Source organism: Hibiscus syriacus, unplaced genomic scaffold, assembly GCF_006381635.1.
Source record: "Hibiscus syriacus cultivar Baekdansim isolate YM2019G1 unplaced genomic scaffold, ASM638163v2 tig00112344_pilon, whole genome shotgun sequence".
In the NCBI taxonomy this organism is placed as follows: Eukaryota; Viridiplantae; Streptophyta; class Magnoliopsida; order Malvales; family Malvaceae; genus Hibiscus; species Hibiscus syriacus.
The window spans coordinates 1112891-1131772 of NW_024063307.1; the positions used below are offsets into that span (position 1 = coordinate 1112891).

The window sequence follows — 18882 nt, forward strand, 5'->3', positions numbered from 1 at the left end:
GCCGGGTTTTCTCAGGTTCTTCTCTTCTTTTTTCCTTTGCTATTTTTGTTAATAATTCGGACTTTATTATTGGCCCAAAAATCATGGGCCATAATATGACCCGATCACTTCATTCTCTTTTTGTAGATGAATCAAGTTTGAATAAATATATTTTTTATTTTTCGGGTTCATAAAAAAATTTACACTCATGTTGATATTTAAATAAATAAATAAATAAATTTATTTATTTAATATTTATATATATTAAATGAACATGTTACCAACATTTCAATGAACGTATAATCAAAGATATTCACGAACAATTAAAAATGTATTCGTGAATAATAACAAAAATAAATTATAAATGAACATAATTCTTATTCCTATATATAAAATAATCAAATATAAATATAAAAAGTTATATTATACATACATAAATAAAATACAAATATTTTAAACATCTTTTATATAAAAAAAATGTCAAATTTAAATAAACAAGTTAATTCATAAACAAAAAAAAATCGAATATTTATATTCAAATTCGTTTAGATAAATATAATTTTTTTATTAATATATATTTGTTTAGTTTAATAAACGAATAATATACAAATATATTACTAAATAATTTAAGCAATAACCCTACTCTTAATGTCCAAGAGAGTGTATTATTATTTGATACAAATTTAGGATTGTCCTCCCGGTTCCAAGGCTTTGCCTTGATTAATCTGGACTGACCCTGTCTCACACTTGATTTTGGTGGATAAGTCTTCTAACAGAGATTTTCTGTAATCACTATTAATAATTATAGAGGATCTCAATCCCATCTTTTCGATCAACAATAAAATCACGCAGAGTTTTTGGTAGGTGGGTGTTAGTGTGACAATCCACCCATCATTCATATAATAAAATATAATTATTTACAAAACTATAAAACATGTAGTAATTTAAATATATAAACGTAGGTTATTTATAATTACCTTTGAAGTATTGAAAATTCTAATGGGGTCTGTTGTATAGGAATCAACACTAAAAATGGCATTCGAAACCAATCCCATGATTGTAACAACATCAAACAGCCTCCAATTGCTTGCTTGTTCAGATGAACAACTTTACGTAGCTCCCGGAACAAAAATGCCAACACTGTCGATCCACAACTCTTATTTTTAGCGTCCCATAAAACGCATAGATGATACAACCACATCAGATGCATTTTGTTTAAGTATTTATCAGGCATCAAGATTCTCCAATAACTTGTAAAATATAAGCACAAGCAAATTACTGTAAAATAAAAATGGTGCGAATAAATTAAAAATTTATCATAAAAATTACAATAACATAAACTAAAACAAAATTTAAATATTATAAATAAATAAATTAAAATAAATAAACATAAATTTAAAAAATCACATGTTTAATTTCTGGAGCAACATCGGTGTGTAGCTACGAAAAAATGTCATCCAAAAATTTAATGTAGATCTTTCCTCCATCCAAATTGTCCTCTGTTGGAGTAAGTTCGAGCAGTTCCACACTCAAGGTTTTCCAATCCCCATGAGCAATACCAGTAATAGGATTTCCTTCAACAGGTAGCCTAAGATGGTATGCAACATCTTCAAGGGTAATAGTTGTCACCCCATAAGGAAAATGAAACATGTGCGTCTCCGGTCTCCACCATTCTAGCAACGTGTTTATCAATGAAGGATGCAACTTCATACCACTAATAACGGTGCTAACGTAACCAAAATCGGCTTCGTGCATATATGAAATAATATCGACATCAGGGCTCGAGAAACAGTTGATATAACATGTCAACGAACGTTCATATCCTTCAAATAAATAAATAAATTTGAAATAAATAAATCAACAAATCATTTAAAATAAATTATTACAAAAATAAATAAATAATTCAAAGTAAATAAATAAATAAAGCTTACCTCCAGATTTATCCGCTAATAATCGCATACGCGCAGAAGATCAACCCTCAAGAATCTCACCATTATAATATAAGAGAGAAAATATGTGAGAGGGAGTTTTTTTTCTTGAGTAAAGGTGTGAGAAATTTCGGGTAGGGTTTCTTATTTATAATCATCCTCGCACTGCCTCAAAGCGAGGTTAAAGGTACCTCTCATTCTATGAAGCGTGAGGTTAGGGGAATCTTTTCAAATTTTAATTTTTTCGTGTTCATATCGAAATTTGAGTTTTCTTCGATTAGTTACTTATTTTAATGACGATGAACCCTAAAATTTTATTTATACTCTTTCGTTTAAAAATATGTTATTAACATAGGTATGCCCATCCTAAAAAAATATTTCTATATCCGCCACATAGCATCACCCTCAAATTTGGCCGATGATTTTACAATCACCTGCCCATTCTCAACTTGTTTCTCTTGCGTTTGAAGCAACAACTTTTTCCCACTGAGCATAATCTGGGAAAATACGCAAATTAAAATAAATTAGAAATCAAAAACATTTTAGTTAAATTTGAGAGCAACTTAAGTCAAGCATTTGGTTTTTCTGGACAATTCAACGTTGAGGAGCGGGCACCCACAATCACAGGACGCAGGTTAGTTAGAGGGAAAAATCTAAGAAATGGGGCAGTGTTTAGGTGGAGAAGGAAAGGCAGAGGAGTCTTCGTAGCATAAACGAAAACCTGGAGATTAGACTCATTCAACACCAATATAATTACCCCGAAATGATTTGGTACACTGATCTTTTAGGTTATAATAATATTTTTTTGGTATTTCAATTGTTTAGAAAAATATTTTATCATTGTATTTCAGTTGTTTAAAGGAGAATTTATTTTCCATCTGTGGTTGCTGTGGTTGTGGAATTTCAATAGTTAATTTGATTGTTCCCTTAGTATTGATTAGTTAAAAAGAGTAAAGTATACAAAAAGTCTTTCGACTATGGGGTGTTGTTTTTTAAGTCTCTGACTATTAAAAGTTACAAAATGGTCATTTGACTATAGGTAGTTGCTTTATTGAGCCTCTGACTATTAAAAGTTATCAAATGACCGTCCGACTAATCATTATGTTCCAAGTTTGTCCTTTTCCCTTAAAAGTTTTGCAACAGTCTAAGTTGAATTTTAATATGTTATATGAGATATGATAAAATATGATCTCATAATCTCAAATGACTATCATATCTCAGACAACAGATTAACATCTAACTCAAACATTCAACAAAGAAGTATCTTATAATTAGGTGATCATTCGTGTACTCTACCCTAAAATATATTAAATATCACATAAGTTAATTCAATTGACTAATCAAAATATCATAATAATAATGAGTGTCGATTTCAGAAGAAGAAATAAACTTTCAGATTATTTCTCTTTTTTTCACTAATAAAAAATTTAGATATCAAATTAAGAAAAATTAAGTTTTATCTTCTTTGAAAGATACTTTTGATTTTGTTTATATTATTTTGTACTTCAAGTTATAAATATCATGTGATGATATTGTTAAGTTTATAATTTCTATGTAACACCTAATATGAATTAATGTCACCTGCAGCTTTTTCTTTCTTAATTAGCTTTTAAAATTTATGGGTTTATCAGAAGTGGAGTCTAGGTAGTCGCTACCAAAATAGGTTAGGCCACGATCGAACCTATATCTACTCATTAACACATCCAATAAATACAATCAGATCAAAATTGTTTAGGGTGTTTATTTTTTTTTTACAGAGAATGGTTTTTAAATTTAAATACAATAATGAGTAAATATTAGGGATGAGCATAGGTTGGGTGGGGTCTGATTTTCGATCCATCCGACCGAATTCGAAAATTATAAATCCTCCAATCGACATGAACTCGATCCGAAAAATACACACCTTTCACTTAACCTGAACTTGACTCAGTTTTTTGAGATAAAATCCAAACTTGATCCGATCCGACCCAAAATAATACATTTATTAAAAAAATATTATCTTATTCAATATAAATAGGGATTTAATTGAAAGAAAATAATATATAGAGAGGTATTATTATAATTAATCCTAAATATATAAGATAAAATTACAATTTTTCTCGGGTCAAGTATTTTTATGTTAAACACGAGCCTACCTGAAAATAATCTTAAAAAAATGACTCGACCTAATCCGAACCCAAATTTTAAAAAAATCAACTCGATCAAATCGGATCGGGTCAGAACCCACCTAAATCAAGTCTCATGTCCATGCCTAATAAATATATTCGATCCCATTTTCTTTCTTTCTTCCTAGAGTTTCTCTTTTTTAATACCTTTAAATAAGACTAGATTAGATTTAAAAATTATATAAAAAAAATAATGTAAAAAATAAAAACAAAACTCTAATGTAATGTCCAATAAAAATATTATTTCTTCCTTATATTTTAGGATATTTGTTCACAATAAATTAATTTTATTTGATCATTTTTAATATGCTTAAATATACAAAAGGTGTCCAACGTATGTCCGTTTTTCCAGTTTAGTTGTAACACCCCCAACCCGTATCCGACCCGGATACGAGTCCGAAGTGTCACATTGTCTTTTCAAACATTTATTCATATAAAATAGTGAGTAATTTAAAAACTTTTATAACATTGAACTTATTCAAAACGTTTACAAAATTATTCAGAGCTTATACAATATATATTCTTTTGATTACATGCCAACTAAAACTTTATTTATTAAAATACATATTATTCACCTCTTTTCTGATCTGACATTTGGTAAGGAGAACTGACCTGTCTTGCTCCATATCGCTCTTTACTCTTCTCGAAACCTACGTGTGAAACAAGCACACACTAAGTCGTTGACTTAGTGAGGCAAATAAACATATAATAAAAACCATAGAACATTTCATATAACAAAACACATACCTGTACAAATACTATCATTATCATTAACATATCTATCATATAATATCATACATTTTTCCAATCAATACCCATTTCATCTGATGAATATGTATTCTAAATATTTGATCATGACATTTCAATATGCATGTATCTATTACACGATAACATATATAATCATATCATGCACATACGAAACTTACCTTCTTGTACCACTTTCAATTTAAAGTTTGTATTTCAATTGCCCATGTATATTATTGAGAATAGAGGTATGTGAGTACATTGAGGTTGTGCACTATGCTGTCACCACAGCTCGTATAATTGCACCGAAGTGCCACGTAGAATTGCACCGAAGTGCCACGTAGAATTGCACCGTAGTGCCATATAATAATGTCCATAAGGACCACATATCATTCCTTAAGAATCATATACATATACTAGGGATCAAGTATGTGTCTTACAAGACTTCACACATGTTCCACAGAATATATATATATCCCGAAGGACCGCGTAGAATTGTACCGTAGTGCCATATAATAATGTCCATAAGGACTACATATTATTCCTTAAGAATCATATACATATACTAAGGACCAAGTATGTGCCTCAAAGACCTCATAAATGTTCCAAAGAATATACATATGTCCCGAAGGACCGCGTAGACCCTCGACTCTTGGCATGCTAACTATACCTATAGCTCTCATATCATATACTATGGGCATTATTCTTATGTTTCATATCACTTGTTCCTTTTCTTCTGTCACATACCATATGTATGTGTGAACATACATCTCATATCATATAACCTTTATCTCAAGTGCATGTAATCACGTATTACATGTAATCACGTAGATCATTTCATATGGATTATATCATTTCTCATTTTTCATGTAAACACACATGTCATATCTTATTCACATATGTTCATATATACCTCATATATCACATAGAATAACATATAAACTTATACTTATATTCATGTACATACTTTCATATAGTTCGTATATCAATGCCCTATAACTTATCTCACATTATTTATATCCTAATTTCATATATTTACTTAATTCAATTTCACATAACTTGTTACCTATATATATATTCTTATAACTTATCATCACATAACTCCCATAACATCTTCCTATAGCTTCATAGCTCTTTACTATATGACTCATATATTATATGTTCATTTAAGCCCATAACTCTTCCCATATCGCTTATATTACATGTTCATATAATCACTTTTGTCAATGTCTCCTAATTTATATATTATTTTCATATTGTCCTATAGGTCAATGTTATTTAACTTGTCTCACTTTTCATTTCATCTCATAAGTTGGTTATACTAATTCTCATATATTTAACTCGTGTAATTTATATCTTGTTATTATATCTTCAACGAGACCTATATCCACATGTTCATAATCACATAACTTATATTCTTTTGCATATAATCACATATGTCTATGTCGTTTAACTTATCATTTATATCTATATCATCTATTTTATATCATTTTCTCTTGCTATCACATAAGTCCTTGCTATTTTTACATAGTTCGTGATCCTATAGTCAATTATAATAGCATATGTTTATCTTATCTAATATCATATAGTTCTTTAACTTATGTCTTATATCACCTATTTATATTATAACTTATATAATCACATATACTATTTAAACCAGTTCACATAGCTTATCACACTAACATATATTCATTCAATTCATGTAACATATGCAATACATATAACATATGTACCCATTTTCATGCACTCATGCAAACATAAGAATCACAATTCAAATAACATTTTTAGGAGTCCCTTCTTACCATAGTGACTCCATCACTGGCTCATCGCAAGCCAATGTTTATTTGATACATAAGTAAAATTTAAATTGCACTCACCTGAGCCTCGTTGTTTTGAATCAATCCTAATCCTTAGTTTGTTCCGGAACAAGCTTTCATTCTATATCTACATAATAATACATTAATACTTATCAGTATACTGATTGATATATTCGAAACTATCACTCTTTAGGCTCAGAGAAAAGCCAATTTCATCTTTTAATGAAGGTATGCATCGATGCACTACTGATGCATCGGTGCATAAAATGCATTCGATGTTGTATTATTACTGGGATGCATCGATGCATACCTTATGCATCGATGCACTAATTGCATTCGATGTTTTTATTTAAATTAATGCATCGATGCACTGCATGTGCATCGATGCACCTTAAACAATTTCTGGGATTTATCATCTATGCATCGGTGCACAATGAATGTGCATCGATGCACATTGCCCAGAACTGACATTTTAGCACGTAAATCATCAACTCTTCCCTTAATTCTTCTATTTTAAGCCCCTCTTATGACATTAAACTCAACTACTATAACTTGAACCAACTTATATCCATGTAAATCATCTTTAACCTCAAAATCCTATCTTCCTTATGAGATTCAAGAATCATACCAAATTTTCTATATGATCTAAATCCAATTCTATCACTCCAAATCTCTTAATTTAACCATTGACAAGTCAAATTTAACTTCCAATCTAAGAAATGAACTTTATTCCAAGATTTCATTTGTAAACTCTAAATCTTTAATCTCTTCTAACTCCACCATCCTTTGCTTTTAAGATGATTTAAGCTTTCCTTAAGCTTAGTTATCATCTAATAATTAAAACCCAACCTTAAAATCAACAATTCAATTATAAACAAAGAAACTTACCTTTGGCTCTTGGCTTCCACGTGAAGAAGAAGAAGAAAGGAGAAGAGAACTCTAGAGAATTCTCTCCCTTTCCACGTGCCTTTATCCTTACCAATCCCATTTTTTTATTCATTTCTTGGTCAATTGACCCTTTTGCCCTTTATTTCCTTTACTAATTACTAAATAACCTTCATCATATATATCCAATAATCATTGAACTATTTCATTCTTATACTTTAGTCACCAAATTCTGAAACTTTACAAATTGGGTCACTAACCCGGTATTGCGGATGTTACATTAGTGCTTAATGTTTTTTTCCAGTTTGGTGCCTAACGTTTCATTTCGTTACGCAAAATGGGTCACGTCGTGACGGAACGTTAGTTTTCTCCGTCAGGTGACACATGTCACAATCTGATCATTTTAAAATTTTATTTAAAATTTTAAAAAATAAAATTATATATATTTTTAAAAAAGAAAACATAAATTTTGAATAACCTCAAAACTTTGAAAACCTTCATTTCAACCCATTAACCTTTAACCCCGTCACTAAACCACCCTTCTCCGACCGGTGGTGGTGTACACCGCTGCTCCCACCGAACTCAGCAACAACTGACGACCTCAACCCAGCCCTCAGATCACCCGAAATCAGTCACCGTCGAGCTTAATCGCAAGGAAACCATTCGATTGCCCACCTCCAATCTCGGCCACCGCTCATCGAGAGTCATTACCGCCTAGCCTAGTGGAAGCGCCGTCCCGGACCGGTCATAGGCCAGTCATCCACTTGCCTCCAATTGTCGTCGTTCGTGGTGGAGTGGCGTTTGAAAGTCCGACGAAAAGCCCCCATCACCTGTTCGATTTTTGCGATTTCCGGCCGAAACCGCTACCTTTTCGCCTCACTGTAACTGAAGCTGAGCTCGTCGATCCTGTATGACCAAACCCCAACCAGTTTGGTAAGCCACCGTCATCAAGCGGACGAGCTTGGAAGAGGGGTAACCGAATAGTTTAAGGGTTAGGGGTTGAAATGAAGGTTTTCAAAGTTTTGGGGTTATTTCAAAATTTTTGTGTTTTCTTTTTTTTTAAAATATATAATTTTATTTTTTAAAATTTTAAATAATTTTTTTTTTAAAATTATCAGATTGTGAAACGTGTCACTTAACGGAGAAAACTGACAGTCCGTCACGACGTGACCTATTTTGAGTAACGGAATGAAACGTTAGGCACTAAACTGAAACGAAAAAAATGTTAGGTACTAAACTGGAAAAATAGCATACGTTGGACACCTCTTGTATATTTAAACCTTTTTAATAACTAAAGGTTTGATCGGTCGGTCGATCTCGAGTTAAAAATAGAATACAACTTTCCTTCAGAGACAATTTATTGAACCCTCCTTTAAAGGTGCATGTTCTGTAATAATTTTTTTTTAAAAATACAAAACCATACTTGTTTGGTGTAAAATTAAAAAAAAATTTATTTTATTTAAAATTAATATTTTATAGATATCAGCGGAAAGGATCATATCCAAGGGAATGAAAATAATATTATTTTTTTAATCAAACGAGTAAATGTAAATGAAGAATTTTAAGATTGAATGTTAAAAAAAAAAAAAGAATGAAAGAAAAAGATCGTGAGAAAAATATATGGAATTTAATTTTTTTGACAACAAATATAATAAAAAATATTTATAAACAAGAAACGGTAGCTATTGTAATATTTGATCGTTTAAAATGATAATAAAATAATCTCAAATATTTTTATTATAAATATTCATACCCTTAAATAATAAAATCCTTTGTTTTCTTGTTTAAAATTTTAGGGGGAAACTACAACAATGGTCACTAATATTTGAGTATGCTTTCTTTTTTCTACTGAATTTTTAAAAGTAACAAATTGGTCACTAATGTTATTGAGTTGTAACACAATGATCATTCCACTATTATTTCCGTTAAATTGATGATGTGACAATATTAATAAAAATGTTAATATTCAGTTTTACCCTTAAAATACTATTGAAACATCAAATAAATCATTGAACAATGATTTTATATCAAATTTTCCCTAAAACCTTTTAATTTGAAAATAGAATAGTTATATCCACCCTTATTGGACAAAAACAACATATAGCTAACACCAAGAATTATGAGCAAAAGTGAAGCAAGTTTATGATTGTTTCTTCACCAACAATTGAGTTCGCCATAATTATGACAGTTATACCTAGAATTGAAGTGGATATTACATACAAAACTACTCCAAATGCGGCTAAGCACAAACAATGATACAAAAAAAATGATCAAAACAATGTCAAGAGTTTAAACATTCAATAGTATTTGGTTCCCTTATGTTTAACTATCTGCAACAAAATCTCTTAGCTTTGCTGAAATTAAAGAAATCCAAAAAGTAAATCCACTGTAATTTAACATATTAGAATCAATCGTGATATTTAAGCATGGTAAAATTATGGTTTCAAGAACTAAAGAAAAGGAAAAAGTTCCCAATTGTAAATAAAAACGTGTGTTTTTTAATTTGGGTATAAGTATATGCAAACTAGAGATCTAGGATTTAGTTAGATTCAAAGAATACTTTTCTACATTATGGTGGTAATTGTATTATTTTTCGGGTTGAGAAATGGTGATGAGATAAATGAGTTGTTTCTGTGTTAGCTAAAGCTTTTAAGGAAGATATCTGAAAATGAAATGAAGTTAGGTAACATAAAATTAGTAAAAAGGTGGAAACCATGGATAGATAGGTTGTTTCAATGTCAGCTGAAGCTTCTGATCACTTGCTCCCTGATTTGGATGGTTAAGTCTGCTTTAACACGGAATTCACGTTATCCTTCACCTTCTTTGAATGGTGGCACCACTACAACCATCAAAATACATAAAGAGAATGTTTGTATGTTTTCTGTTACTCTTTGATTCATTATTGTCTATTGAAGCATAACTCATGCATGGAGCAAACAAAGCTATTGCTACACAAACATTAGTAAAAAATTATAAATACCTCCCCTGATCGTGATTATTAGCAGAACAAATTCAACGATTCAAGTAAAAGCCAACCCACCATTTTCTGATCATTTGTCAATAGTATTAACGTTTAAAGTAACTTCGTTGATCTCATATCCTTTCTTGAAGTTTACAAATTGGCTAATCACTAATCGACAATCGTTTGAACATTTTCTTTTTCAAATTAGAAAATTTTAGGAGTAAATTTGATATAAAATTATTGTTTAAGGATCTATTTGATGTTTTAGCAGTAGTTTAAGGGTAAAACTAAATATTAATTTTTTTATTAACGTTGTCACATCATCAATTCAAGAGAGATAATTTTTTTGTTACAAATCGATAATATTAGTAACCAATATGTTACTTTTGAAACTTCAATAGGGAAAACGAAAATTACTCAAACATTAATGACCATTGATATAGTTTACCCAAATTTATAATTATTAATTATAAATAACGAGTGCCACGTAAGAAAGCAGGAATCGAGAGGCCATCAAACTCACCGAGTCACCGTGCGACAATCGCAAAGTCTTTTTTACTTGGGTAAACTACGTTAATGTTCACTTCTGTTTGGATTAGTGTTTGTTTTCACCACTGATGTTTCAAAAGTCATAAATCAATCACTAATAAATTATCGTTCATTACAAATTGGTCACTCACCGTTAACCACCATTAACAAGAGTGATGGACTACACTTCTGGACTGTTTAGAGCTTACTTGGACTGGATTGACCACCACATGGAGTGTCAAATGTCTGGAAATGAACATGAAGAAGATGAAGAAAAAGAGATTGGAAATGAAAGCAAAGTGAAATTAGAAGAACAAGAAGGGCTAATCCGATACTGTAGAAGCTAAAATGGAACATTAAGAAATGGGTGAAGCAATGAAATGCATGTTTTCTTGTGAAGCAAAAGAAGAACAAACAATTCCAGAAGTTGAAACTAGGGTTGAATCTATTTTGGTGAAGGATGAAAATACTGAACTTGAAAAAACAAATGTAGAATGCCAAAATCAAAACATGAAAATGTAGTGGAGGAGACCCAACAAGAATCAACATTAAAAGAGAAAATTTTAACTCAAGTTTATGATTTCACCATTGAAGACCTACTATAACAAGAAGTTGAAGCCGAAGAGAAAGAGGAAGAAAGGAAAACTCAAACTAAAGTTGAAGAATAAGAACTCTTTTTCAAGCTTATTCTTCTTCCTAAATCAAGTTTATTCGTTTCACACTTTCTTTATCCTTATTCTTCTTCTTCATTGCCAAAGCCTCCATTATCGAACTATGTTTCTCCATAGAAAACCTTGAAGAAATCTTGTATGTTTTTATTGATTTCTTGTTAATCATCTCAATGAACGCAACGACTTTCTTTGTTTTATTCTTCGGGTTCAATTTGATTGATGAGTTTAACAGTGGAAGAAGAAAGTGAAACAAACCAATGGTTCAACAATGGAGGTATCCAAGAAGGCTTGGGTGTGCAAGATGAATTTCATCAAATGGTTATCGGAGAAGAGGCAAGAAACACCAGTTCCCCTCAAGTATTTCTTCTCAGGAATCTTTATTTACATGCTCTCAAACACCATTACCACGAAACCAAACTACCCATGGAATAGGAGCTTGTGTTCTGTGTTCAGGACTTTCCAAATTCAAACCAAGCCTTATCTTCAATTCTCGAGCTTGAAATCTTTCGTCGACATATCTTCTTTTGTCGATGCAGAAGGTGAGAACGAGGAAGAAGATGAAGCACGAACCAATGGTAAAGCGAGTGAAGATTACTCACCTAAAATGGCTCAAGCTTTCAGCATGTCTTCCAGTATACTTCTATTATTGCTTTATTCATAGCGTTTGCGGTTCTGAGTCTTCCTTTCTTCATGAAGTCTTTAGGTCAAGGAGTATTACTTTCTTCTCCTGTTGCCTTTAAATGGTTACCGGAGAAGAGAAAGCAACCGGTGGTCAAATCAAAGGACGGTGGAGATGAACCCAAGGGAAGAATCAACGTTGACTCTAATCCTCTCCTATCTTTGAAGATATTTGACTCTCCATGTGGCGGTCAACCCAGTCCAAATAAGTTTTAAATTGTCCAACCGTGTATTCCATCACTCTTGCTATCGGCGGTTAACGATTGACCAATTTATAATAAACGATAACGTTAATGATCGATTTGTGATTTTTGAAACATTAATGATAAAAACAAACACTAATCCAAACATGAGTTACCATTGGCATAGTTTACCCTTTTTACTTTTCTTAATAATGTTAAATCTACTCCACCCCTTATTATTTTATTATTTACAATATTAATCATTATTTTATTAGGATTTGTCTCCATATATATAATACAGAGCCGAGTTGATTACTGAAAAAGGAAAACCTATGGTCTCTCTCTTGCGTTCATCAAGCTTTAAAAATCTCTTATTCCTTCCCCAGTCAACTATTCAATCTCCATTTGCTCATAAATATATAGCTTCTGGTTTTGGGTGTCTTTGGAAGAAGACTTTTACCAGATTCTCCATTGCAGCAAAAAGGGTAAAGCTCTGTGTTGATCAAATTACACGTAAAATAGATTTGTCGACTCGCTGGTATGTTTTTATTTTCTGGGCTGGATTTTGTTTCCGAGTTTGGATTCTGGGATTTATACACTCCTTCGTTTTGTGGGTTCTTTTAATGGGGTTTTGTAGTGTTTTAGGTTAAGTATCTTTGATCATAGTTTCATAACTTCTGAGAGACTTCAAGTCTTGAAACGGTTCTATGTTTAGTTTCTCTCTCCTTTCTTCTAGAATTTGGAAATTCCAAGCTCCGTTTTTGGGGATTTGAAAACTGCGTGTTTCTGAAGTTTTCTTTGAAATCCTCACCCGCAGGAGCCAAGATTGCAACTCAAAGGCACAAGGTATAATTAATCATGAAAAATCATAAAAAATAGGTGACAAAATATAATTAATTATAAAATAAAGATAAGATCAAAACAAATTAAAATTAAAAACTTTAATTTAGTATGTACTCGTATGATTTTTTAATAAAAAAATAGGGTTGGTAGGGGTGGTGGCAGTGGCCTCCCTGGGACCAAGGGTGGCTCCGTCATTGCTCACCCGGTTCAATAAGTAGCATGTAACATGTAGTAAATAGTAATAATTATGCATCAAACTAGGGCAGCTGAGATGAGATTTTGAGATTTAAATTACGGTCACTGTTGTATTTATCGTGATTGTGAATATCAAGAGTCATATAATAAGGGTTTCGAATGGTATTGTTATTTATAACAGCCATTATTTCATAGTAGATCACTATTTAAATTTATGAATCTTTATGTAAATTAATTGTTTGAAATATTATATTTTTGGTGAATCTAGATAGTTTGAGGGGTGCTGAGATATTTTTTTGGGTATTTTTTACTGATAATTTAATCTTGTAATTATGTACTCTTTAAATTTTTAATATAAATTCTAAAGTTGGTATTTTCTTACGTATAAACCTAAGTACATCTCTGGTGATTAAGAGTTTCATGATTTTAATTTGGTATTTCTTTTCTACAGATTTGGGCAGCAGGTGGCCACTGAACGCTACTTTGAAGATGCTAATGACCCTTTAAATGGATTAGAAAAAAATCCCATGGAGAATTGGGAGAATCGAACAAATTCGGTCACCGATTCGGACGACGATACCCCCTCCCGTTTCGACTGCAACATCTGCCTGGACTCGGTGCAGGATCCGGTGGTTACTCTATGCGGTCACCTGTATTGTTGGCCCTGCATTTACAAATGGCTTCATTTGCAGACCATCTCCACCGAAAACCAAAACCCGAGGCAGCAGCAATGTCCTGTTTGCAAAGCTGAAGTCTCACACACTACACTGATTCCGCTTTATGGAAGGGGCCTAACAACCAACGCATCAACAGGCAACACTCCGAAGAGACCTCTCGGTCCGACTTGTGGCGTCGGCAGGATAAGGTCACCTAATACGACCGGCGGTCTACGGTTTCCGCAGTCATTACATCACCATGATTATTCATATGAACCACAACTCTACTACACTCAACCGGGCGGTTACCACAATTCATCGATGCTTAGTCCCAGTGGCACAATGATAAGCGTACCGGATCCTGTGACTGGAATGTTGGGTGAGATGGTATACACAAGGGTATTCGGGAACTCGAACTCGGATTTATACACACATCCGAATTCATACAACCTGGCGGGGAGCACCAGTCGTAGGATCAGAAGGCAATTAATGCAAGCCGATAAGTCGCTAAGCAGAATCAGTTTTTTCCTATGCTGCTGCATATTTTTCTGTCTTCTTTTGTTCTGATTTTTAGTAGTTCTCTGCTTGAAAAATTATACGTGTATGATGTATAGGAGACCAAAAGTATACAAAATACATCCGGATGTTGTAATAATACAGTATGAGATGTTGCAATAATACAGTATGAGATGTTGCCATCTCCTGTGCTGCTTATAGCATTTATGTAATTGTAACTTGTAAGTTATGTTCTAAGCTTAAAGATGAATCATCTTGAGACCACAATATACAAATCCTTGTTGTTGTTGTCCCCCAGAAGAACTATTGACAGTATACCTAATGAAAGGATTCGGGCTTGAAAATAATGGTTAATCTTATGTTAGTTGTCACTTTATTTTCTTACTTCAGATGTTAATCTGGCCTGGGCAGGAGGGGCACCTGCTCAAGGCCCAGGTTTTCAATATATGTTCTAAGATAACTCTCAATCTCTTAACATTGAACGTTCACACACCTGACATTCGGGTGCTCGAACCCGGGTCTCAAGGAATGATAGCGTTCCTTTACCACAGAGATCACTCGGTTCGTGTCCAAAGCCCATAATTTTTATTATATATTATACTTGTGAAAAAATAATTTTATATTAGTTATATGGCCCATTTATTTTTAATACTTGTTATTAAGGTTTTAATTTTCTTCAATATTTATTATTATCAACTCAATTTTTTTAACATTTATTAGTAGGGACCAATTCTTATAATTAGTTTTTTTTCCTAATATTTGTATAAGTGTCCAATTTTGTGTTAATATTTTTTTAACATTTGTTATTAAAGGCCCAATTATTTTCAATAATTATTATTAGGAGCCCACTTTTTCAATACTTGTTATTAGGGACATACTTTTAAAATTTAATTTATTTTCTAATATTTATTTGTTATTATGAGTCTAATTTTTCAGTAATTTTTATTAGAGGTCATAATAAAATTTAATTTATTTTCTAATATATATTTGTTATAATTTATAGAGTTGCCCTTAAATTTTTTTTTCAACACTTGCTATTAGGAACAATTACTTAAATAATGGTCCGTAACCACAACGATGATCATTATGCAATGATAACATCATCCGAAACCACGATATTCACAATCATTTTGTCCACACTAGCCTATGTTATTAAAAATTTACAATCATGATACTTGTAGTGACCACAATATCATGCGGTATCTCACAATAGCGATAAAATCAACGCGACCAAAGACACAAATATAAATTGTAACTTAAATCCCTGATTAGGAGCCTAATTTTTTTTATTCGCCGCAGAGTCACCAAAATCTCAGAAATAAACCTGGTTAAAATATTAATGATTTTGTTTTACAATAGTACCATTTTACTTATAACAATGATCTTAAAAAATACTATGATGCGATCGTTACATGCTTTGTGATAGTAAATTAATATTGCGGTCAGTATAGGCTGCATTTATTAGAACCTGCCAAGAAAGAGAAGTCCATTGGTCGTTTCTGGTTTTATATATTTTATTTCAACTTGTGAAATGAGATTTTTGTTTTCTGCAGGTCCCATTACATGCTTGTCTACCATACTGACATAACCTTCTGAGCTTACTTTTTGTCCCATGCTCTCGATCTTATCGTTTTTGGTGGGTAAAATTTGTAGGACTAGCTGACGTTAATAAAGAAATACGTTACATCTGGTCCGAATTGTCGTGGTGCTCATCAACATTTGATGAAGTTGCATAATAACCTTTTCCCATGCATGAGGGGTCGTGCAAAGTTTCTTCTTCGAGGTGAAAAGGACTTGCATTTTTAGATATTCAAACACCAGAAAACGTGGAATGGGAGTATAAAATTAACGACAGAGAGGCAACACATTATCCTTAGTGACCAGATATTTTTGTCTTAAAACAGAGATTGCAAGGTCGAATCTTAAACGCAATAAAACAGCAAGAGGCTGAGCATTCAATCCAGGGCTAAGCTTGTCATCACCCACACTATAATGACCTCCTAATTCATGGACCTTATTTCTTAGGCGGAAATCTTACGCTCGGAGCTCGGAATACATTCATTTATATAATCATACAAAACTAAATATCAAATTGCCATTGAATCGATAGGGTATTTTTGTACCAGAAATGTATTTTTTATTAGGCTAAACTATACAGATGATCAATGATGCATGAGTGATTTTTGTTTTTTCCGTTAAACTATTAAAGTTATAAATTGATCACTAATGTTATCGACTTGTAACAAACTCGTCACTTGCCGCAAACAACTGTTAATATAAGTAGGGGAAAACTGAGTTGGATTGTTAAATACTTACATGCACTATTGACCGTTTATTTGGACTGTTGACCGTTAACCCCCTACTATCACCGTCTTATTCTCCTCTTACTATTATTTTCTCCTCTCTCACTCCGCCGCATCTTCTACCCCTCTGATTTCCGCTTCCTTCCCCTAATCATGTTGTTGCGTCTAATAAGGTTTCATGTCTTTCTACTATCTCACTTCTATCAATGCTGCTATCACCTTTAGTATATCATCCAAAAGCTTTCCTCCATAGACCGTCAGAAAAGAAAATCCAAGTCCTCCCTATCCTGTTATCGCCTTTGTTCATCATCAAAAATAAATATTATACAAAAACTCAGAAACACTGAAACAAAGATTCTCAAAATACCAAGCACACGTTCATGATTGCCACGTCTTTGTTTCTCACTCCACTCATTTATAAAGTTAATCCTCTGCTTTAGAACTCTCTTGTTCTCTCTCGATGGGCGTCAATTTCTCTGTTTGTTCATCATCGATTGTTTATCATTTGATTCTTCATCTTCATCACGTAGTTTGGGGATTTTCCGGAGGACTGTGTGGCTACGATTATTGAGCCTTTGGATCTTCCGAAGATATGTAAACTGGCGAAGTGGAACAGAGCATTCAAAGCTGCTTCTTGGGCTGATTTTGTTTGGGAATCGAAACTTCCACCCAAGTATCAAGTTATTGTTGATAAAATTCTTCCATTCGTGCCTGAAAATATGGGTAAACGAGATATGTGTTCAAGGCTATGTATGGCTAATAATTTTGATGGTGGCACCAATGCATATTTTTTTTGTTCTATTTTTTGTTTGGACGCCAAGAAAATCTTGGATTTTAATTTCTAAGTCTCCAATTTTCTTATGGATTGATTCTTTCCATGAAGTCTTTAATAAATTTATTCAGAGTTTTGATTTTTTTTTCTAAAAAATGGTTCAAAATAACATAGAAAATCTTAGTAATTGTGTTCTTAATTTACCTCGAGTTCTTTTGTTCTTTTGTAGAGAGTATGACAATATAAGAGTACAAGTGGTGTATGTATGGCAATATCTTCAAAGGGATGACATATAACGAGGATTGATGATCGAAGATACTGAAATTGTATTCCAACTGATGAATCTAGGTGACGATCAGAAGCTTATCCCTATTGTTTTGCATGTATTTCTCATATTGGATCGATGAGAATGGTAGAATTTCTAGTACCTTATCATGGATTTTCATATTAACCTATCAAAATCAAGTGTTCTCAGGGTATAACCAGGGATGGACCGAGGGAGAAAAGTGGGAGCGACCGTGAAATTTTAAAATTACTATTATTTTGCCTGGTACAGGTAACTATGTTAAGTTAATTACGTATCAAAAAAAATCATAGGAAAAAAATTGTGCTACTCTATTTGATGGATCAGGAACAATCGAAAAAAGGCAGACTGGTATGGTATCTCTTTGAATCCTGAATATGGTGATACCCCGAGTGTATTAACCTACATATGTTTCTTTTCCATCAATCGGCACTAGTTATTGTCATTTGGATTCCTTGACTTTCTTTGTCCCATGAGAAATGCGAAACGAATGATATACTATATTATTATAAGAAAATATATCTTTATAAATATAAATGCAATAGTTTTTTTTAATGTATTTTCTATTGAAATTCTATTTTCACCCCGAAATTTTAAAAGCCTACGTTTGTCCTGGGCATAACATTCCCACTTGATCCGAAGTGTATTATTTTTCTTTGTTTGATTTTACTGTTAAATTTTGAGAGGTGAGAAAATAGAAACTAAGACGAGTAAAGGAAGGTAGAGGAGAATAAGGAATACGGTGGTGGTCGTG

The 18882-nt window shown here is 32.4% G+C and overlaps 1 protein-coding gene across 1 annotated transcript; it reads left to right on the forward strand.

Annotated features, from left to right (window-relative positions):
• The first annotated feature begins 12874 nt into the window (after positions 1-12874).
• LOC120178174 (E3 ubiquitin-protein ligase RMA1-like) lies at positions 12875-15196 on the forward strand. Its single transcript, XM_039184111.1, has 3 exons — positions 12875-13077; positions 14029-14809; positions 15185-15196. The coding sequence occupies exon 2, from the start codon at positions 14105-14107 to the stop codon at positions 14798-14800; it is 696 nt and encodes a 231-aa protein (XP_039040042.1). The 5' UTR covers positions 12875-13077; positions 14029-14104; the 3' UTR covers positions 14801-14809; positions 15185-15196.
• The last annotated feature ends 3686 nt before the right edge of the window (positions 15197-18882 follow it).

Coding starts and splice junctions, on each gene's coding strand:
- LOC120178174 (XM_039184111.1), top strand. CDS start 14,105: ATGGAGAATTGGGAGAATCGAACAAATTCGGTCACCGATTCGGACGAC.